The sequence below is a fragment of the Podarcis muralis genome, chromosome 7 (genome assembly GCF_964188315.1).
Source record: "Podarcis muralis chromosome 7, rPodMur119.hap1.1, whole genome shotgun sequence".
Classification (NCBI taxonomy): Eukaryota; Metazoa; Chordata; class Lepidosauria; order Squamata; family Lacertidae; genus Podarcis; species Podarcis muralis.
Window position 1 is genome coordinate 12329440 of NC_135661.1, and position 23894 is coordinate 12353333.

At 46.6% G+C, this 23894-nt stretch overlaps 1 protein-coding gene across 20 annotated transcripts in view; it reads left to right on the plus strand.

Annotated features, from left to right (window-relative positions):
• The first annotated feature begins 24 nt into the window (after positions 1 to 24).
• The window catches only part of AAK1 (AP2 associated kinase 1), a 109592-nt gene continuing 85722 nt past the window's right edge, over positions 25 to 23894 (plus strand). For 9 of the 20 annotated variants that reach the window (XM_028741159.2, XM_028741163.2, XM_028741162.2 and 6 more), the window contains exons 1-2: positions 9666 to 9898; positions 10335 to 10765. In XM_028741159.2, coding sequence (XP_028596992.2) covers positions 10603 to 10765 — 163 coding nt within the window. In that variant the 5' untranslated portion in view covers positions 9666 to 9898; positions 10335 to 10602. Of the gene's footprint in view, positions 48 to 9664; positions 9899 to 10334; positions 10766 to 12708; positions 12789 to 23894 lie in introns of those variants that run through there. The other 11 variants (XM_028741151.2, XM_028741155.2, XM_028741156.2 and 8 more) reach the window with 4 other exon arrangements.

Here is a 23894-nt window from a genome sequence, read left to right on the forward strand (position 1 = left end):
CCTGCACTAACCACGGCTGCACCACGCTGGCGGGACATCGAGCTTGAGTGAGGAAAGCTGGCAGCTGTTTTATTGCTATATTCAATTTGGGGGTGTCCGTAGCATAAAAGCACAAGATGAGAACACGAAATACGTAACGAAAACCGAAGCAAAACAAATGTGTAACTCCACCCCCCCATCCCAAAAGCAGGCAACCCCCCAATAGCAAAGTAGATAAAGGCGCCATATAGTGTGCCATCCGCACCATCCATTTAAAGCACTATGGTGCCGCTTTTAACAGGCACAGCTTCCCTCAAAGTCGCCCGGGAACTGTAGTTTCTCAAGGGCGACAGGAGCTGTTAGGAGACCCCCCTAGTCCTCTCGCAGAGCTGCGATTCCCTCAGAGGGTTTTAGCCACCAGTCCCTCTTCTCAAGGAACTTTTTTATGGGTCAATCTTTGTTGAATTTGAGATGGGATGCTGTCTAGGGTCAGAGTCTCTGGCTCCCTTCACATCATATATTGAAGAATTCTAGTAGCTGCAGTTTCTTAAGGGCAGTGGCGTAGCGTGGGGGGTGCAGGGGGGGCCGGCCGCACCGGGCGCAACATCTGGGGTTAGGGCAAATCCACAGGTTAGGGGGCGCAAATCCACGGGTTAGGGGGCGCAAATCCACGGGTTAGGGGGCGCAAATTACTTGCCTTGCCCCGGGTGCTGACAACCCACGCTACGCCACTGCTTAAGGGTGCTGCAAGTTGTTATCCCCCCCCCAGCTGCTGTTCCTAGAATTCCTTGGGAAAGAGGGGGTGGGTTGGTAAATCGCCCTGCAAATTGGGGGCTCTGTGAAGGGCATTGTAGTTCAACAAACTACAATTCCCAGGATGCTTTTGGGAAAGCATTGCAGGGGGTTGACCTGGATGACACTTAGGGTCCCTTCCAGCTCTATAATTCTGTGATTCTAAGCCATGACCATTTAAAGTGATACGATGCTGCTTTCAACAATATAGAGGGCAGATGGGGCCTTGGGCACAGCAAAACCACGGTAAAGGGAGCACCATATGAATTTAAAACCTGCCTCCTGCCTGAGCCAACCTCAGTACAGAGCAGTACAGTGGTACCTCGGGTTACATACGCTTCAGGCTACAGACTCCGCTAACCCAGAAATAGTGCTTCAGGTTAAGAACTTTGCTTCAGGATGAGAACAGAAATCGTGCTCTGGCGGCGCGGCGGCAGCAGGAGGCCCCATTAGCTAAAGTGGTGCTTCAGGTTAAGAACAGTTTCAGGTTAAGAACGGACCTCCGGAACAAATTAAGTACTTAACCCGAGGTACCACTCTATATAAATTCAATCCAATCAGTCAATCAATCAATCAATCAACCAACCAACCAACCAACCAACCAGCCCCTCTGGCAACTCATGTGACCAATCCATCCACTCTGCACTATCCATCCCACTGCTGCAGTCAATGTTGCTTGGCAGAACAGGTACAGTGAAAAGGATGGAACATTGGAAAAACCCCAGAAGAAAGGGGTTCGGGTCAGTAGCTGCTTTTTTTAAAAAAAAGGCATTCTCTTTTGTAATTTTATCTGACCTTCCAAATTACAATAAATTGTACATTTAATCTTATAAGTAAAGCAAAGTGTAGGAGACAACGATGGACTGCTGATGGTGGAATGAAGCAGAATATGAGTTCTGCTATTTTTTCTTTACTAGGGTGTGACTCACAACCATTCCTTCCACCTTAAGAAGCCAAAGCAGGTTAAGAATTGGGGGTGGGGAAAAGAGCAGTACTGTATTGCAAGGATACAGATTTAAGGAGGAAATGCAGGACACTGGTTTTCGTCCTGCTGCTCACAAGAGGTCACTATTGCTCCACAGGTGGGGCTGACCAGTGGTTCAGGATAATCTTGGCATTTATGAGATTTCTCCAAGTCTGGCAGATTTCCAGTTACAAAACGCTGAACTGTCTGGAAAGTTTGGTCAATAAGGGAGTAAAAGCGGGTATTGTATGAAGCTGCTGGCGCCCTGATTCTCCAAATGGGGGCCTCCCAAACAAAATGCAGGCTGCTGCTAGGATAGGCTCAGAAGCCTCATTCCATAGAGTTTTATGAGCTAGGAGGTGAGCTAGATGTTTTTCTCCACCCAAAACAAGTTTGCTTCCCCAAAACTGTATTTCCAATTTGCATGTCAAGCATCCTCTGAGTACTCAAGTATTTACTTTCACTTGGCATCCATGAAAGACAATTACAATAATTGATAAAAAAAAATTCCTTCCAGTAGCACCTTAAAGACCAACTAAGTTAGTTCTTGGTATGAGCTTTCGTGTGCATGCACACTTCTTCAGATACACTGAAACAGAAGTTGCCAGATCCTTCTATATAGTGAGAAGGTGGGGAGGGGTATTACTCAGAAGGGTGGTGGGAATGGGTGATTGGCAGATAGCTGTGATGAGCCTGTTGACGACTCTTAACGACTGCAATAGGTCTTACAGGAAAAAGCAAGGGGTGAGAAGGTGAAAAATGGCTTAGTCATGTATAATGAGATAAGAATCCAATGTCTTTGTTCAGACCAGGTCTCTCCATGGTTTTAAGTTTGGTAATGAGTTGCAATTCAGCAGCTTCTCTTTCCAGTCTATTTCTGAAATTCCTTTGTAGTAAAACAGCTACTTTGAGATCTTGTATAGAATGTCCTGGGAGATTGAAGTGTTCTCCTACTGGTTTCTCTGTCTTGTGATTCTTGATGTCAGATTTATGTCCGTTTATTCTTTGGCGTAAGGTTTGGCCTGTTTGTCCAATATAGAGAGCTGAAGGACACTGTTGGCATTTGATGGCATACACAATGTTAGACGATGAGCAATTAAATAGTCCTGAGATGGTATGAGTGATGTTGTTGGGGCCAGTAATGGTGTTGTCCGGGTGTATGTGGCAGCAAAGTTGGCCTCTGGGTTTATTGCAGGCTCTGGTGCCAGTGTCCGTGTTAAGTCTGGTTGTAGTATTATTGTGGGTTAGGAGTTGTTTAAGATTGGGTGGCTGTCTGTAGGCAATGAAAGGTCTTCCTCCCAGAGCTTGAGAAAGAGAACTGTCATTGTCCAGGAGAGGTTGTAGATCTCTGATGATGCGTTGTACTGTTTTAACTTGGGACCTGTATGTGATGACTAGAGGTGTTCTGTTATTTTCTTTTTTGGGTCTGTCTTGCAGCAAGTTCTCTCTGGGTCTCAGTCTGGCTCTGTTGATCTGTTGTCTAACTTCATCTGCTGGGTATTTTAGTTCTAAAAAGGTTTGCTGTAGATCTCTTAGGTGAGAGTCTCTGTCTGTAGGATTGGAACAGATATGGCTGTAACGTAGTGCCTGGCTATATACAATGGACGGTTTGGGATGTTTGGGATGGTAGCTAGAGGCATGTAGATATGTTTGTCGGTCAGTTGGTTTACGGTATAAGGTGGTGTCTATGCGCCCATCCTGTATTTTTATAGTAGTGTCCAAAAAATGTATTTCTTGCATAGATTGATTCATTGTTAGGTTGATTGTGGGGTGAAAATCATTGAATTTCTGGTGGAAGGTGTCCAGGGTCTGTTGACCATGTGTCCAGATGATAAAAATATCGTCAATGTATCGCAGGTACAAGAGAGGTTTGAGTGGGTAGGAGTTTAGGAAACGTTGTTCTAAATCTGCCATGAAGATGTTGGCATACTGTGGGGCCATGCGGGTGCCCATTGCTGTGCCGCTGATCTGAAGGAACAGGTCATCACCGAATTTGAAGTTGTTGTGGGTAAGGACAAATTGGCAGAGTTTGGTGGCAAAGTCCGCTGTGGTTTTATCTGAAATGGTGTTCCTTATAGCTTGTAAACCATCGTTGTGTGGGATGTTGGTATACAGAGATTCCACATCCATAGTAGCTAGTATAGTATTGTTGGGAAGATTATTTAAAGATTGTATTAATAGTTCACCACCCAACCATAGCACACCCCCATCGGTGTATGTCAGTTAAAAACCTCCACTCTACCAACAGGGGGTGCCGGAGCACCGCCACCCAGGTAGGCAAGGGATGTGGGGAACAGGTGCTATCTAGTCCAGCATCCTGTTCTCACAGTGGCCAGCCAGATGCCTTTGGGAACCCACAAGCAGAATCCGAGCACAAGAACCTCCTTCCCTCCTATGGTCTCCAGCAATTGGTATTCAGGAATTGCTGCCTCCAGCTGTGGAGGCAGAGAATACAGATACTCTTACCGCCCATTAATTTGTATAATCCCGTTTTAAAGGGAAAGAACGTGATTTTCCCACATGCCCTGCAATAAAGACTTCACTCTTGCTATGTGTGTGTTTTACAGTGGTACCTCAGGTTAAGAACTTAATTCATTCTGGAGGTCTGTTCTTAACCTGAAACTGTTCTTAACCTGAAGCACCACTTTAGCTAATGGGGCCTCCTGCTGCCGCCGCGCCACCAGAGCACGATTTCTTTTCTCATCCTGAAGCAAAGTTCTTAACCTGAGGTACTATTTCTGGGTTAGCAGAGTCTGTAACCTGTAGCATCTGTAACCTGAAGCATCTGTAACCCAAGGTACCACTGTATATTTCTTACTAGGGAGGAACCTCACTGCTCTGTCTCCACCTGCCTTCATGGTGAGATTCTGACATGCGGGTGGGGAGCTTGATGGGTTCAAAAACATGATGGGCCCTCATCTGTTGCTCATGCAGGTTACCTGGACTGTGGGGAGGCAGACCTCTCCAGGTGCTCAGAGGGAGGATGGATGCCGAAGTGATTTAAAACATTTAAACACCACCTTTTTTCCAAGGAACTCAATGTGGTGTACATGGTTCTCCCATCCCAATTTTGTCCTCCCAACAACCCGGTGAGGTAGGTTAGACAGACAGGCAGTGACTGGCCCAAAGTCACTCAGTGAGCTTCATGTAGCTGAGTGGGGATTTGAACCCTGGTCTTCCAGCTCATAGTCCAATGCTCTAACCGTTACACCACACTGGCTCTCCTGCCTCAATTCGTTTTTTAATCAACTAATAATTCATCGTAAGAACCATTCCCCAATCCTTTTTCAAAAGACACCTGGGGGTAGAAAAGGCTTCCTTATAGAGAGCCAGACCAATGGCCCCCCTCCCTCTGACAAGAAACAGTTGTCCATGACCACCTCTTACCTGGAGATGCCCTGTAGGAGCCAGGCCGCTGGTCAATACAGCACTCATTCCAATTGGTTCAGCTATGGCTGGATGGGCTTTGCCTCTCCTAGCATGGGATTTGACCCTCTGAAGCTTGCATGTTAAATGCAAAGTATCTTGCCCCCCAAGCTTCCTCTTGCACACCCTGTGCTGCTTGCTGCTGCTGTCTTGTGACAGGGCAGGTAAGAAAAATGCCTTGTGATGTGGTTGACTCCTGACTGCTGCTGTGGCTGAATAGCTGAGGAACCACTCTTCAACATTTGTTAAATTGGAAATATTAATGTATGTTATTGTAATTTTTCTTGTTTACCTTATGATAGAATTGTTTAATTGCTTATTAGTCCTGTTTATATGGGACGCGGGTGGCGCTGTGGGTAAAAGCCTCAGGGCCTAGGGCTTGCCGATCGAAAGGTCGGCGGTTCGAATCCCCGCGGCGGGGTGCGCTCCCACTGCTCGGTCCCAGCGCCTGCCAACCTAGCAGTTCGAAAGCACCACCGGGTGCAAGTAGATAAATAGGGACCGCTTACCAGCGGGAAGGTAAATGGCGTTCCGTGTGCTGCGCTGGCTCGCCAGATGCAGCTTTGTCACGCTGGCCACGTGACCCGGAAGTGTTTGCGGACAGCGCTGGCCCCCGGCCTCTTGAGTGAGATGGGCGCACAACCCCAGAGTCTGTCAAGACTGGCCCGTACGGGCAGGGGTACCTTTACCTTTACCTATTTATATGATTCTGTAATTTTTGTGTATTATTTTTCTCTGTTTTTATTACTTTGTTCTCTGCTCTGGAATTTAAAACATTCAGTGAGGAGGGGACTATATGTACTGTAAATAAATAAATGTTTGCAGTTTGGATATGAGTCAAAGGACACGGCACTCAATGTTTAATGTTAATTACAGGTGATTCTTAATTGTTTGAGGTTTTTTCTTCTTAATTGCCATACGAAATGATGCCTCTAGAGTCCTTCAACCCATCTCATTCTGTTCAATATGAAACCAGGAACAAGTTGTTTGTAAACCTACAGCCCATACTAATAAGGTGTTAACTAATCAGCTATATAATCAGAGTTCTTGATGTGGAACAGTTGGTTCTCTCTCAAGTATCATACTATATTTTATATGCAAGCGTTGGAAACAACATTTGTGCAATGTTTTTGTTTCAATATGGAAAAAGTTTTGTTTGACCAGAAAAATCCATCTTCCCACTGCAGAAAATCTCCATATTATAGTAGCCTGTATTTCTGGAATGAATATCAATTGGCTGGTGTTTTTCTTTTAAAAACAGGAAAATGAAGGGTTGTAGTAAATGCTAGTGCTACTCAGAGTAGACCCATTGAAGTTAATGGAACGCCTAATTTAAAATTTTTAATTTCAATGGGTCTGCTCTGAGTTTGGACTTAGCTGGATACAAGCCCAATGTCTCCATTTAAGGCACAATCCTGTGCCACAGTTACACCAGCAGAGTAGCATTTGGAAGTGGCACCAGTGTAATCCTGCTGGTGGAAACAAGGTACAGTGGTACAATGTTGCATAACCTCCAGGTTACGGAATCTTCGGGTTATGGCTGCGGCACACCCGGCAAACCCAGAAGTGTATTCGCCGCTCACGCATGCGCAGAAGCGCTCTCTATTGCGCCGCGTGTGTGTGCAGAAGCGCTCTGTTGCGCCGTGTGCAGAAGCAGCGCCTCTAGTTAGATTTTTTGGGGGGTGTATGGCACCCCAAAACGAATTAAATCCATAACCAGAGGTACCACTGTATTCCAGAGTAATGACAATTGCACACTAGTGAATTCTCTCCTCCTTGCCTGTCAGGTTCCAAAAATGGAGTGTAGCTTTTCCTGTCCTCTATTGTTCTCTGTGGGACGCGGGTGGCGCTGTGGGTAAAAGCCTCAGTGCCTAGGGCTTGCCGATCGAAAGGTCGGCGGTTCGAATCCCCGCGGCGGGGTGCACTCCCGCTGCTCGGTCCCAGCGCCTGCCAACCTAGCAGTTCGAAAGCACCCCTGGGTGCAAGTAGATAAATAGGGACCGCTTACTGGCGGGAAGGTAAACGGCGTTCCCTGTGCTGCGCTGGCTCGCCAGATGCAGCTTGTCACGCTGGCCACGTGACCCAGAAGTGTCTGCGGACAGCGCTGGCCCCCGGCCTCTTGAGTGAGATGGGCGCACAACCCTAGAGTCTGTCAAGATTGGCCCGTACAGGCAGGGGTACCTTTACCTTTACCTTTACCTTTTTATTGTTCTCTGTAGAACAATAGACTGTAGAGTTGGAAGGGACCCAAGGGGTTATCTGGTCCAACCCCTGGCAATGCATTCTCCCATTTCATCTCCATCTCTCTCTCTCTCTCTCTCTCTCTCTCTCTCTCTCTCTCTCTCTCCTTCCTTCAACCTTCCAGACTCTCACACCTTCTTATATATCTAGAGTGCTTTTGTGTGGATGTCTCTTCCTTGCCTCCTGCCACAGCAATGGCAGCTTGCTGGATCAGCTAGAGAGTGGGTGGCGCATCCTGCTGCTGTCAAAGAAGGGGGTTCTGTGTTGCTCCTTTACATCTTCTTTTAAAGGATAAGATAATGTGAACAGCTGTTCACCATGCTATTGTTATGGGCCCCCCGGTTCTCCAAGCAGTGAGGTTTCAAGGCGTGTGGCACTTAGCCTGGGATGTGGTTTATTTGGAATGAGGTCAAAGGTGGATTTAGGGGAGCGCAACCGGTTCTCCCGCACTGAGTTGAGAGGGTGCTGCAACATTGACTTAGAATGGAAGGTGAGAGGTGAGGTGGGGTGGGGGAAGGCAGTGCATTGCACAGGTTGCCACTGAAATTTGAAAGCCCAAAGTCCACTACAGAATAAGGTTGCACGTACAACTTAACTCCAGCAGATAGGAACATGGGAAGCTGCCATACACAGAGTCAGACCACTGGTTCACCTACCTCAGTACTGTATTGTCTACAATACTGGAGATGTTCTCAAATGTAGACAACAATGCTGTTAAAATCCCACAAACTGACTCATCAGTCTGGCTAATCCACACTGATAGTCCAATTTACAGTATAGAAATGTTAAGAGTTGAGGATCACAGCACTGGAAGTGATCCCTAGGGTGCCCTCCAGATGTTTTGTCACAGCATCCAATGGCTGTACAGTCATACCTCGGGTTAAATGTGGTTCAGATTGAGCGTTTTCAGGTTACGCTCCGCGGCAACCCGGAAGTAACAGAGCGCATTACTTCCAGGTTTCACTGCTTGTGCATGCGCAGATGCTCAAAATGACGTCACACACATGCACAGAAGCGGCGAATCACGACCCGCAGATGCGGGTTGCGTTCGCTTCAGGATGCGAACAGGGTTCCGGAACGGATCCCGTTCGCATCCAGAGATACCACTGTATAAAATAGTAAGGAACTGAGGTGGGTGGTGGTCAAACCGGAAAGATTTTAGAGGCATACAACGGTCTTGCTCAGATGGGCATCTAATATAACGGTTTTATTTCTCCTAGAATTTGTTTAATATCAATATAACTTCGTCAACACCAACAGTGTTCTTCCTCGGACATGGATCTGATACCTTAAACCATTTTTAATTTTACTACTAATACTGTTAATCAAATCCATTCACAGTCCTGATCGACAATGAATTTTGGGCAATTTGCTAATCCCAATCAATCATGAGTTTGGGGTAAACAGATCCCTGCCTGAACGAATTACTATCTAAAAACTGTTGATGTATCAGGTGCTGTACAAAAGATGTACAGTTGTGTGTGTGTGTGTGTGTGTGTGTGTGTTTTGTAACAGTGTGTGTTTTGTAACATGCAACGATTATATAAATAAAAAATAAAACAACAATAAACAGATAAACGGTTCTGAATATATTAACAAAGCTGTGTCAAAGTGTATATAGTAAATTTATTACACTTATTACAGCATATGATTTCATATGCATATGCATTGCTTAGATTGGTGGCCATAAGTAAAAAGTATTTTGTATCAATAACAATTAGAATTTATAGGAAGGGAGCAGGAAGGAAGGATTTTTTTTACAAAACATGTACTTCATGCACTCCTCTGTGTGAGTGTGACAGATAGCGATAAATTAATACAGTAAATCCATTACTCACAAGCTCCCACCCAACAATCCTCCGCCCGGCGTCATCTGGGACTTGTAGTCCTGCGACTCGACGAGGTTGCCAGAGATCCCGCAGGCAGGGAGGAAAAACTACCCTTCCCAGAAGGGAACGCGGCCAGAACGTCTGTTGCAATTTATACGGGGGGGGGGGAGAGGAGGAGGAAGGGAGGAAGTAAATGTGAAGTCCCCTTAACAAAAAATAAAATCCCCTCTAGTTTTGTTGGTGGAATTATTTCACGGACCCGTCGCTTCTGTTTGAGGACAGAGGGGGAGGGCTGCGTGCTTGCCTGGCTTCCCTGGCTGGGAAGGGGTTAAAAGGGAGGGGCGGCGCGTTGAGGATTCCTCCTCCCTCTTCCGCCCTCCTTCCTCTCGCCCGCCGACTCCCTCCCTTTCTCCCCCCCCCCCAGCTTTTCTGGAACTGGGACTTCCTGTGGCAGTTCATTTCCTGGTCGGCGGGGGCCGCGAGCGGAGGAAGGCTCGGCATGGTCTCCCCCCGGCCAGCCCCAGCCTCCCTTGACGCTCTTCCACCTCCTCCTCCTCCTCCGCAGCGGCTCCCCCTCCTGCTCAGCCCGGCCGGCGGCGCTCCTCCGGCTGCCACTTTGTAGCGATGCTGCAGGGCCGGAGCGGCGCCCGCAGCGGAAGCGGACATGGTAACAGTGTGGCCAGGCCGGGTCTCTCTCTCTCTCTCTCTCTCTCTCTCCCCCCCCCCCCCCGGCTCATGCAGCGGTAGCGGTAGGGGCAGCAGCTGGGCACCCCCTCTCCTGCCTTGCTGGGGCGGTGGGTCCCAAAAGTAGGCTCTCCCCTCCCCACGACTCTTGGCGCGGGAGAGAAGGGGGCCGTCATCATCACGACGCGTACCCTTTCCCCGGGCAAAGGGACCCCCCTATTTTCTTTGCGGGCACCTCAAGAGTAGAAAGAAGGGATGCTTTTTCGGGGGGGGGGTGCGAGTAAGGGATTCCTCCCCCCCCCCCGCCCCGCCTGAGGGAGATATTTCTCTCCAGAGAGGGTGGTGATGCTGTTTTTAATATTATTAGACAGTTGGAGCAAATGGCAAAAGCCTCTAATTCTGTCTCTTCCTCCCAACAGGTCTGAATAACACCCAAGCTCTGCCTTCCTGGAGTGGGCGAGAGGGAACAAAGCATATGACCTCTAAGGAAAAAGAAGATATTTTGCCGCAAAGGGATTAATTTTTGTCTTGCTTCAAGACGTCAAGAGCTGTGTACATAGACACACACACACACACATATATAGAATATACACGCAAACACACAATTATATATATATATTTGGGGTGTTTGTGTGTCATACTGGACTTGCTAAGCTAAAAGTGTTTAGGCTGCGCACTCTTGGAGCCATGAAGAAGTTTTTTGACTCCCGGCGAGAGCAGGGTGGCTCTGGGGCCGGTTCTGGGACCCTCGGAGGGAGTGGCAGTAGCACTGGGCCTGGGAGTGGATACATAGGCCGGGTGTTCAACATTGGGAGGTGTCAGGTGACTGTGGATGAAGTTCTGGCAGAAGGTAAGATGCAGCTGATGGGAGTTTTGCCTTGCCTTCCCCTACCCCCTCCTCCTCTCTTAACATCTCCACAAATGAATGGAAGCAGATTCTTAACCCTTCTTTGAATGTTCACACACACAATTTCCATTCTGACTCCTTTCAAGAAAACGTGCCGCTTTACATGGGTGCCACCTTTGCTTATTAAAAGGACTAGAATGTTGTGTCAAGGCAAATTAATAAATGGTAGCATTGGTGGCTACTGCCTATTCTGCGTTTTAATTAACAATTAAAAAAAATGGTTTGGAACGCCAGTTTCTACAAATGCAAATAAATAGAACCAGCTAACAGGGTTAACCGTATATAAGTTGGAAAACTCCCCCCCCCCCCATTGGCAACAATATTATGTAATATGGCAGGCTGCATTGGTGCATATATTAAGGGGGTGAATTGTTTCCTTTCATGCTCTCCCCTCCCCCCCTTGTTTGAGTGCTATTAAGTAAAGGGATAATTGGATGCATAGGGATAAATTTGTCATTTATTCATGGTGCCTTCATGTAGCAAGCGCAAAGCACACATGTAAGATGCATGCTTACCTTGGGGGTTGTGGCCCACAGAAATCTGGGTGACATTTTAAGGACTAAAGGAGATTCCTACAGGGGTCCATAAAGATCACCCGTAAAGTTTGCAGTGCAGAAAGCCCTTGGCTTTTTACTTCAACTTGATTTGGTGCAGTCTAGCTAGAATGTTGAGATACCTCAGGGAATCTTTGTCTTCCCCCACCACTCCCCAGTGTAGAAAAAAACCCAAATTATATATGGAACTTTAGCTTTGACCTTCACAATTGTAGTATTATTTAGGCCTTGCATGGAGTCAGTAATTGGACAGCATCTCTTTAAAAAGAGGGGGAAATGTGCAGTTTAGAATTTATAATACATTGCATAAGACCTGAGTTACTAAGAAAGAAAGACCCCTATTAGCAGAACTGGGTAGAGGTATTTGAGAGGGTTGTTGTTTTCACTGTATCCCTGTGCCAAGGTAAATTTTATTGAGCTGGCTTTCCCGAAGGGACAGTGTGGCTGCATTTACAAAGAACAGTGTTTTTCACGAAGCGTTTGTTTTTTTTGGAAAAAGATGCTTGAGTGTGTTGAATCCAAGGCTGATGCTCACCTAGAGCAAGCCAAAGGCTGCTGGTTATGGTGAATTGCCGCAGGCATTTTTCTGAGTAGAGATAGGGAGTGGGCAAAAAGCCAGCCCTCGTCATCTCTCTCTCTCTCTCTCTCTCCAAAAATAACAAAGCCAATAAAAAATGGCGAGGCACTATTTTGACTGAATTGCCTACTGTGTACCTGCCTCTACTGGCTTCTGACAAGGCCCTGGCTATGAGGTGCTCTCAGGACTAAGCTACAGATACGCTCTGCCTTCCTCATGCTTACTACGTAAGTTGTTCCGCAGGAAACAGAGGACCTCATTTGAAGATGATTAAATAACTTGCCGGCAGATCCTCCATGTGATGTTGACAGGAGCAGGAAATGATCTGTACCTTGTACTGGGAGGATTCTCTCCTCCAAAATTTGTTGAACTGCTCCTCTCCCTCTCCATGGCGTCGTTTGTGCCTTCCTCCCTGGAGCTCTCCTGTTCTCAGGGTGGTGCTTTAAGAGGAAGATAAATGTTGTGACTGAGATTTCTGGTGCATATTTGATTTGGAAAGAGCAAGGTTGGGTGCATGTGCATGGATAGATAGTAGTTCGTGTGTTTTCAAGGCATGCTTAGGGGCTCCTGAAATGGTCAAGGAATAATAGGGATTAGGGGTGAAGAACATAAATGAATAACACAAAGACAGCTTTGGGTGGCTTGGTAGCCATGGTTTTTGGGGATGTGTCTTAAACTGGTCTGAGCCTGCAGAATTAACTAAGCTTCAGTGGAGAGGGCAAAATCACCTGAAAGTTTTTATTCACTCACCCCAGGTTTGGACACCAAAAGCATTTCTCAGAAAATGTGCACCCTCTTCTATGAGGCCACCCATAAAGTAGATGCTGTGTGAAAGGTAGGAGGGGTGACTGTAAAAAGTATGTGTTTAAATGTAGCTTTTAATGCATGGTGTCTAATCATTAGGCAAATATATATATAATCTACAGTGTCCTCTGGTGACCTCTTTTGGTGGAGAACCTCAACACACAAAGTATGGTCCATGTGGGCTCAATTGGTGTATCGGTTAGAATGTTGAATTTGGGGCCAGAAATGCCCAGGGGCTCCCATTTGGCCATGAGATTCTCCAGGTGAACCCTTGGTCTAACCTACATTGAAAGGGTTGTTGTGATAAATAAAGGTGGAGAGGATATCTGTGTATACCATCTTGAGCTCTTTGGACAAAAAGTAGGATTAAAAAACGAACCCTTCCATGATCAGCTCTGAATGTTCTGTGTGAGCCTGGAGGAGGAAACATGATCCTGCATTTTGGCCTCTTACTTGTAATGGGCTTCTTGGATCAGTGCATGTTATAAAATGGGGAAAAGTGATTAAAATTCTAAGTTCACATGTTTTGTTACAGACAATGGCAGTTAGCATTATATGGTGTATTTCAAATGTTGAAATATGCCCATCCCATGCCTGTCATTTTAGGTAATCCTCGGCGCAGCCTCTCAAGGCAGGCCAGTTCTATTTGTTAGATTTCTATGTCCATCTTCAATTGTAGATAGAAGGCTGAGACCAGGAAGGTAGTGCCTTACTGAGGCCACCACATGAGGATATGGTGGGAGATGAGATTTGAAACAGGGACTTTACAACTTGACCTCTAATCTACTGCATTACAACCAGCTTGACCCAGTTAAAAGCTTAACCTGACTTCCAGTGTCAGGGCTGGGGAACTTGTGGTCCTCCAGATGTTGGTGGACTCCATCCGCTACAGCCAGCAGGGCCCAACAATGAGGAATTATGGGAATTGTGATTCAGCAGTATCTGGAGGGCCAGAGGTTCCCCAAACCTGGCTTATATAAACTATCTCATGTGAAAGACTCTTGCACAAAGGATTGCTCTAGAGCAGCCTTCCTGATAGGCTGGGACTACAACTCCCATCAGCCCTAGCCAGCATTAGCTATGTTGGCTGGGATGAAAGTTGTAGTCCAACACATCTGGAAGGCAGCAGATCAGGGAAGGCTGCCTCTGACTTTAGCAGGCCTTCAAGGTTAAGGTTTTCTGATAAATCTGTGGATAAGTGTCTCCCAATGTTGAATGGCTTTTGTGTTCTGAAGAAACCTGATTCAGCAATAGGATGCTCTCATGGACAGAGGTGAGGGGCCTTTTATGATCCAGTGGCTGCATTGGCTCATGAGGAACCTTTGTGTGGGGACACATGCCAGTGGTGAGTGGGACCTCCAGAGGCAAAAGTTGGTGGAGTTACAGAGCTAACTCTTAGGATTGTGTGGTAGATTACTTTCCAGCCATGCAAAAATCCAACTCCATGCAGGCAAGCAAGAGGTATTATTGCAGTTCAAGGACACACTTCCAGACAAGCAAAAGCACTGGAGGAGAGCAATGGAACAGGGTATGTATGTATGTATGTATGTATGTATGTATGTATGTAATATGCCACCGATATATGCCCCAGGCATTCTAGGTGGCTCCCAACAAAATATTAAAAACACAATAAAATGTCAACCATTAAAAACTTCCCTGAACTGCTTTCAGATGTCTTCTGAAAGTCAAATAGTTGTTTATCTGTTTGACATCTGATGGGAGGGCATTCCATAGGGAAAGTGCCACTACAGAGAACGCCCTTTGCCTGCAAGGTGTGGGAGCAGGAAAGGGTATGTGCCTTGGAGAGGGGCAGGGCCAGATTAAGAACTTTAGAGGCCCCTAAGCACTGACGCGGGTGGCACTGTGGGTAAAACCTCAGTGCCTAGGACTTGCCGATCGTATGGTCGGCGGTTCGAATCCCCGCGGCGGGGTGAGCTCCCGTCGTTCGGTCCCAGCTCCTGCCCACCTAGCAGTTCGAAAGCACCCCTAAGTGCAAGTAGATAAATAGGTACCGCTTTATAGCGGGAAGGTAAACGGCGTTTCCGTGTGCTGCGCTGGTGCCGGCTCGCCAGAGCAGCTTTGTCACGGTGGCCACGTGACCCGGAAGTGTCTCCGGACAGCGCTGGCCCCCGGCCTCTTGAGTGAGATGGGCGCACAACCCTAGAGTCGGACACGACTGGCCCGTACGGGCAGGGGTACCTTTACCTTTAAGCACTGAAAAGATTATGGTACTTCCCTTCTGTAATTTGAAACAAAAACAATACTAAACTTTAAAATCAATCAATCACTGGATCTGATTGCCTCACATTATTTTGACATACGTTTGTAGGACGTGCCCTGGTTTAGGTGGGGATTAAGTAATAAGCCAAGAACATAAAATGAACCTAAGGAACATAAAAATGGAGGAAGAGTGTGGAGTGGAGGGTAAGGAAGTCTAACAAGCTCTGATTTCTCCTACTGTGACTACTTTGATGTTTTTCTTGAAATACCAAATGTCATTGGAAAAACCCTCATTGTGTGCCTGCCCTTGCCTTGCTGGTGCCTTAAGCATGTACTTAGTTTGCCTGTTTGGCCCGAGGGTTCCCCACCCCATCTACCTTACGGGAAAGGCAGAGAAAATGATCAGTCACACATGCTCCTCTAAGGGTTTTGCTCTCTTGCTGTGATCTCCTTGCTGTGTGTGTGTGTTGTGTACCAGAACTGTGTTGGCTAAACAGGATAAAGTGCCTGCTTGGGAACAAACTACTGCTGAGAGCTCATTGTGTGTTCATTATTGCCTTGTTTTTCCTCTTCAAACAGTAGTGAAATTAAGGCCATACTTGAGTTGGGTGGCAGAGAGGCAGGCCCTGGGCCTAATTCTAGCCAATGGTTAGGGAGTTGGACCTTTTGTCTCTTTGCCTCCAGGCTGAAGGTGTTGGTGTCATCACCATGCAGAGTGCTGCTTCTTGGGAATTGAGGTGAGAGGGAGGGAGGTTTCAGGTTAGCCTTTTTACTGACATGCAGGCTTCCTATCAGTAATAATTTTATTGCCATTATACAAATCTATGCTGCAAGTGCATTTGGAATACAGTAGTACCTCGGGTTACACACGCTTCAGGTTACATACGCTTCAGGTTACAGACTCCGCTAACCCAGAAATAGTACCTCGGGTTAAGAACTTTGCTTCAGGATGAGAACAGAAATCGCGCGGTGGTGGTGGTGTGGCAGCCCCATTAGCTAAAGTATTGCTTCAGGTTAAGAACAGTTTCAGGTTAAGAATGGACCTCTGGAATGAATTAAGCAGGTAACCAGAGGTACCACTGTACCATGTACAGTTCTCACCTGAAAAAGGATATTGCAATGTTGGAAAACGTTCAGAAAAGGGCAACCTTAATGATCAAGGGGGTGGAGCGACTCTATGAAGAAAGGTTGCAGCATTCAAGACTTTTTAGCCTACGGAAAAGACGAGTAAGAGGTAACATAATAAAAGTTTATAAAATTGTTCATGGCATGAAGAGCGTAGATAAAAGTTTTCCTTCCTCTCTCAAAACACAAGAATTTGTGGACATCCGATGAAGCTGAATGTTGGAAGATTCAGGACACACAAAAGGAAGTCCTCCTTCATAAACTCAGTAGTTAAACTATGGAACTGGCTTCCACAGGTGTCAGTGGTGGCCGCCTACCTAGGTGAATTTAAAAGAGGATTGGACAAATTCATGCAGGAGGCGAGGCCTATCAAAGGCTATGAAAGCTATGCTCTACCTCCACAGTACAGGCAGCAATGCTCCAGTTGCTGGAAGCCACAGGAAGAGAGAGTGCTGTGGGGTTGGGTCCCGCTTGCTGGGTTCCCACAGGTTGGCCGTTATGAGAACAGAATACTGGACTAGATGGGTCATTGGCCTGATCCATCAGGCTCTTCTGATCTTCTTATTTAATGGAGGAACATTTCATTATCATGCAAGTACCAGCATGCTGGGACGCAGGTGGCGCTGTGGGTTAAACCACAGAGCCTAGGACTTGCCGATCAGAAGGTTGGCGGTTCGAATCCCCGCGACGGGGTGAGCTCCCGTTGCTCGGTCCCTGCTCCTGCCAACCTAGCAGTTCAAAAGCACATCCAAGTGCAAGTAGATACCTTCTCTGGCGGGAAGGTAAATGGTGTTTCCGTGCGCTGCTCTGGTTCGCTAGAAGCGGCTTAGTCATGCTGGCCACATGACCCGGAAGCTGAAAGCCGGCTCCCTCGGCCAATAAAGCGAGATGAGCGCTGCAACCCCAGAGTCGACCATGACTGGACCTAATGGTCAGGGGTCCCTTTACCTTTACCTTTACCAGCATCTGTCTGAAGTCTTGAGGTTCTGGGTTACCTGCTCTTCAGTTTGTGAGAACTAGGTCTGACATAAGGGGAGTCTCACTGCTGGGTCAGTCCAAAGGCCCATCTAGTCCATTGTCCTGTTCTCACAGAACCTGAGTGCAATAGTGCGCTCTCCACACGAGGTTTCCAGGAACCGGTATTTGGAGACATGCTTCCTCTGACAGTGGAAGTAGAAGATAGTCCTTGCAGCTAGTACCCATCAATAGCGCTCTTCTCCATGAATTTGTCTAATCTTCTTTTGCAGCCATCCAAGCTGGTGGCCATCACTGTTTCCTGTGGCAGTGAGTTCCATAGTTTAACTGTGTGCTGCACGAAGAGGGACTTTCTTTCCTCTGTCCTGAATCTTCCAACATTCAACTTCATTGGATGGTCCTGAGTATTATGAGAAAAGGAGAAAAACCTTTCTCTATCCACTGTCTCCTGACCACAAATAATATTACACATCTTTATCATTTCTAAACTAAAAAGCCCCAAGTGCTGTAACCTTTTGTCATAGGGGAGTCGTCCCAACCCCTTGATCATTTTGGTTGCCATTTGCTGTACCTTTTCCAGCGCTATAGGGACGCGGGTGGCGCTGTGGGTAAAAGCCTCAGCGCCTAGGGCTTGCCGATCGAAAGGTCGGTGGTTCGAATCCCCGCGGCGGGGTGTGCTCCCGTCGTTCAGTCCCAGCGCCTGCCAACCTAGCAGTTCGAAAGCACCCCCGGGTGCTTGTAGATAAATAGGGACCGCTTACTGGCGGGAAGGTAAACGGCGTTTGCGTGTGCTGCGCTGGCTCGCCAGATGCAGCTTGTCACGCGACCCGGAAGTGTCTCCGGACAGCGCTGGCCCCCGGCCTATAGAGTGAGATGGGCGCACAACCCTAGAGTCTGTCAAGACTGGCCCGTACGGGCAGGGGTACCTTTACCTTTACCTTCCAGCGCTATAATATTTTTTGAGGTGAGGTGTCCAGAACTGTACACTCTATTTACCCTTCCCATGCCTTCTGCTTCTCGTGAAACTTAAGGCTGGATTACCTGTGTGGGTTCCCACATGCATGTCCCATCAGTTGTACCTGGTTCTCACATGCATGTCTGTGGCTTGGTTTCTTAACATAACACAACCTCGTAGAGTGTTTGTGGTTGCAAAATTCAGTGTTCTATCAGTGGTGTTAATCTAGGGCAGGGAGATTTTGGAGAATTCCATTTCAATATTGATTGTGCCCATGTAAGGTGTGGAGTCCCTAAGACTTTATATGTCTTGTGTGACTTGCATTCTGATTTGGGACTTTGCCATGTTTACACATCATGTTAAGCTGTGGCGTTTAGTTTGTTTAGCAGTACATTGCATGAGATCCTTGCTGGTACCTGCATCCCAAGCTCCTGGATAAGATTGGTTATGCATTGTTTTTTTCTGGCAAGATTCCATATCTTACTGAGCGCATGACTAACTTTCAAAAACTGCTGTGCACCTAAGAGTTCAGCTGACTGGCTGCATTAGTTAAACTGGACAAACTGGATGGCTTTTATTCCTTGTTAATTTAGCTCTGCATTTTAACCTGTACAGGTCATGTGACTTTAATAAAAACTGGCTCACTGGGACTTGATTTCTGTAGGCTTGCTGACTAGCAGTGAGTGTTGTGACTGCAGAGTTCTCTTTGCATTGATTTATCTGTAACTTCTTTCACATGTGCAAGTTGCTGGATGCAACATTCAAATGTGTGTGCGAACCTGTCCCTCATCACGGCTACAGTATTGGGTAACAGCTGTGTGTGTGTGTGTGTGTGTGTGTGTGTGTGTGTGTGTGTGTGTGAATGAGCCATTGCAGATGAAACACCAAAGAAAGAGCCTTTCTTTCTCCAACGTCCTTTCATATAAGGTAAAGGTAAAGGACCCCTGGACTGTTTAGTCCAGTCAAACTTGACTGTGGGGTGCAGACCATGCGGTGCTCATCTTGCTTCAGGCCAAGGGAGCCAGCATTTATCCACAGACAGATTTCCAGGTTATATGGCCAGCATGACTAAACTGCTTCTGGCGCAACGGGACACCGTGATGAGTGCCAGAGCTCACAGAAACGCCATTTACCTTCCCGCCACTGTGGTAACTATCAACTCGTGCTGTTATGCTTTCAAACTGTTAGGTTGGCAGGAGCTGGGATAGAGCAACTGTAGCTCACCCCGTCCCTCGGACTCAAACCGCTGGCCTTCTGATTGGCAAGCCCAAGGGGCTCAGTGGTTTAGACCACAGCGCTACCCGCTCACTTCCCTTCATATACGTTGCACTGAAGCCCATTTGCACACTGAACTGTCAGTCATCATACGAAGAGAAATCAAGCAGTGCATAGTCATGAGTGAACAAATCTTGGCTTTCTTGCTGATATTTACAGCTGGATAGGGTTGCATATTAAAGCAACTCTTCTAGGCCCACTCCCAACGAGGAACTACGCTCCATAAATAGAGGTGGAGCACCTGCTTTGCTTGTAGATTCCAGGTTTCCTCCATGGAAAATTCACCTTAAAGATCTTGTGTAACAGGGCTGCGAATGAACTTCCATCTGAGACCTTGAGGAGCCACTGACAGCCAAAGTTGTCAGGGGGTGTAGTGTGGGAAGAGCACCAACAGCCTGGCAGTTGCTAGAGCAGCGGTTCTCAACCTGTGGGTCCCCAGATGTTGTTGGACTACAACTCCCATCATTCCTGAGCTCTGGCCTTGCTAGCTAGGGGTGATGGGAGTTGTAGTCCAACAACATCTGGGGAGGGTCACATTCAACCCACAGAGCAGAGGCTCCCCACCTCTAGTTTAGAGGGTGAAGCTAAGAATGCATGATAGCGTGGTCACATCTTATGCAGAAGTTCTGTTCCAAGGGTTCTGGGTTATACATGAAAATCACATATAACCAAACCCTTGGAGCTGTTGTAGGCTAGTGGGTGGGTGGGGGTACAGAGAGAATCCACAGTACTCCCAGAGCTCTTGTGCCAGACGGACCTTTCCCAGCAAGCAGGGCGGAGAGGTTAAAGCTCTTTTTGCACTGGATAACGTCTCTTAGTGCGCTGGCTCCAGAAAGCTAGGGTTGCTCATACGAGATCACACGGGAACCTGGATCTCCCCATGTGATCTTGCAAAAGCATCCCAGAACTGGAAAGCTGAATGGGCCTTGCCCCTACAAGCAAATCAGAGAGCATAACAACTCTCTTTGCACTGGATAACCCCAAACGGACTCAGTGCAAAAGAACTTGCAAGCTCTCCGGCTTGCTTGGGTTTAAGTTGCACAATTTCAGCAAGCCTGCCTTCAACCACACATGGTTGAAATCACGCAAGTTAAATGCACATAAGATGCAATCATTCTCTCCCTCTCTCTCTCTCTCTCTCTCTCTCTCTCTCTGTGTGTGTGTGTGTGTGTGTGTGTTGGTAATCAAAAGAGATAAAGTTTACTGCCAAGGGACTCTTTCTGGGAATGGGAGAACAAGCAGTCAACCAGACTCCTATGTGTCTGACAAGATGTGTCAGGCTTGTCGGCAACCATTTTTCTTGTTGCTTTTAACTAATTCTTACAGGTAACCACGAAGGAGTTTTTCCACAAGTTATGTTTCTGGTTCACACATGACCAGCATATTGGGGATGTTCAGACAGACAGGCTAGAAAAAGATTTGTGGGCCAGCAGTCTGTTGACTGGTTTATTCTTAATAAATAAATCACCCAGCGTAGTTGAGTCTCAGTCCTCTTAAGTAACTACAGTGGTACCTCAGTTTAAGAACAGCCCTGTTTACAAACTATTCGGTTTAAGAACTCTGCAAAACCGGAAGACGTGTCCCGGTTTGCGAACTTTACCTTGGTCTAAGAACGGAAGCTGAATGGTGGAAGGGCACCAGCATCGGGAGGCCTCATTAGGGAAAGCACGCTTTGGTTTAAGAAGGGTTTCAGTTTAAGAACGGACTACAGTCATGCCTCATGTTACGTCCGCTTCATGTTACGTTCTTTCAGGTTACGTCCTGCGGCGACCCAGAAGTACTGGAAAGGGTTACTTCTGGGTTTCATTGCATGCACAGACGCGCAAAATGATGTCACGCACATGCATAGAAGCGGCTATCGCAACCCTTGCGGGCGCAGACGCGCTGCTGCGGGTTGCGTTCCTTTCATGTTGCAAACGGGCCTCCGGAACAGATCCCGTTCGCAGTGGCGTAGCGTGGGGGGTGCAGGGGGGCCGGCCGCACCGGGTGCAACATCTGGGGTTAGGGCAAATCCACAGGTTAGGGGGCGCAAATCCACGGGTTAGGGGGCGCAAATTACTTGCCTTGCCCCGGGTGCTGACAACCCACGCTACGCCACTGCCCGTTCGCAACCAGAGGTACCACTGTACTGGAACGGATTAAGTGCATAAACCGAGTTACCGCTGTACTGAGTGAGGAGCGGTAAGGACTTTCTCAATTGCTCTTAATGCCCTTAAAAACAAAAACTCTGGGTTTCATAGGTAGTGATGGTTATGATCCCCTCCCCATTTTTTTTACTGTTACTATATTTTTTCATTGGAGATTTTTCCAGTTTTAGAAATGTACCCTTTAATAAAATTAATTACATAATGACTGAATCAATTGCAAGTGAAATTAGGCAACTGGAGCAGCCACAATACCAACCCGATCTAAATTTGTAAATTTTTTTCCCCCAGGGTGACTTTCCCTAGGAAGCACATAACGTATGTACCCAGATTTTCAGACATCTCTAAAATTTGTAGGTTAACAGCTTTCAGTGTTCCCATTTCTTAATATCTAATGTAGGGGAAGCATGTACTATTGAGTATTCCAGTAAAAATAATTTTAAAGTAACCTTTGATTTTGAATAGAACATTTAAAGTACACTTAAGTGCACTCTACTGACTTCCCCCCTTTATTCTTAAAACATGCTTCAGCTCAACTATTTCCAGATATAGGAAAAAACTTACCATATTTTAAAGTGTAGAAAATTAACGTGACTGACCCATTCAAAAGTTTTGATTACTAGTTTTGCTTTCTAAATAGAAATGGCACATGCGAAAATAATATCTCTATTGATTTCCTGCAGTGGAAAATGCTTAATCAAAATATTCCAGAACGTACCGACCCCCATCACTGGTCATAGTCTCAGGTTTCCCCTGGCTGCCTGTTCTAGAATAGTGCCTCTCTCTGTTCCCACCCCCGCCCCCAAATTAACAGATATACATCATATTTTTGCACCTGGGCTATATGTAGAATTTTCAACATCTATGTAGAACTGCAGAATTTTCTTTACCTTTCTATTCCTCTCTGAAAATGCCATTTCCCAGAGAGGACCCTAAACTGAAAGATGGATAAATCCTTATTCGTCTTAACCTCAGAGGATAAAGTAGCCCACCCACCAGGAAGAAGGGAGCATGTGATCTCATGGTCTTCTCATGTTTGCTTATCAAGGAGGTTTAGGGGTGTCTAGAAAGGAAATGGTCCAGATAATGAGGAGCAGCAAACTTTTTCAGGCACATCTGTGAATCTAGGCTTTCTCCTGACTAGGAGGGCAGGGCCCTGACTGACTCCAGCTGCAAAAGCTGAGGCTGCTGAACAGACTCTTTGGGTATAGTTTAGCGGGGGTTGTTGGGGGCGGCGGGGTTGTTGCTGTTATTTAAATCTTTGTTCTGTATCTTTATTTTAGATGTTATTTATGTGGAAATTATTTCAATTTAGTTGTGTACATTTTGATGTTTTATTTATTGTTTTTGACCAGTATTATGTTTGTAATTATTTATTTTTTCATGTTGTAAACTACATTGAGCATGATTTTAACTATGCAAAGGCAGCATACAAATAAAACACGTATGTACGGTGCGGTACTGTATGCAGTTCTGGTTCCTGTGCTTCAAAAATAATATTGTAGAGCTGGAAACTGTGCAGAAGAGGGCAGCTAAAATTCTTGAGGAGGTGGAGAGCCTTTCCTGCAAGAAAGGGCCTATACAGCTGAGAAAAATGGTACGAAGTGGAAATGTCATGATAGAGATGGTTCAAAATTATGGATAGTGAGGAGAAAGCCTTTATTTTACTAGCACCCAGTGGGGCTATCCAATGGAGCTGAATGGCAGGAGATTCAGGACAGAGAAAAGGCTGCTAGCTGCGATAGGCTCAAGGTCATGGGCAGCTTGTCTCTTGAGTGCCAGTTTTTGGAGGCTGTTGCTCTCATTCTTTGTGGGGTTTCTAAAGGGATCTCGGTGGTTCGCTGTTTAGAAAAGGATGTTGGTCTTGATCGTCTCTGGTTGCTGTTACGTGTGTGAATGGGCTTTGCAACTTTTCTGCATAGTCCCAATATCACCTGTAGTGGGATGGCTTGTTTTGTTTCTGAAACTTAATACCCAGTGTTGCTCAAGGTAATGAACAATTATATATATATTCTTGTCTAAAAGATGCATCGAGCATCTTTCCAATAGATCAAATGTTCACATGAAAAATGCATAACACAGTAGCCATCATTAAATGACAGTGCTCATGGCCATGTACTCCCTCAACAGGAACCCCCCAGCAGATGTTCTTAAAGAGGCAGTGAAGTAGTTCCAGCAACCTTCCCCAAATGGGTGCCCTCCAAATCTTTAGGATTACATCTCCCATCTGTCCTAGCCAGCATGACATTCTGGAGGGCAGCAGATTAACAAAGCCTGGGTTAGAGTATTGGGCTAGTCTCTAGAACCGGGGAGATGGGGGTTCAAATCGCTTCTCAGCCCTGAGGATGCCAGTCACTCTCTCAGCCCAGCCTGCCTCTGTAGGGTGGTTGTGAGTTGTGGGCAGTAAAACAGGAGAACATGTATCTTTGGAAAGGTAGGATAA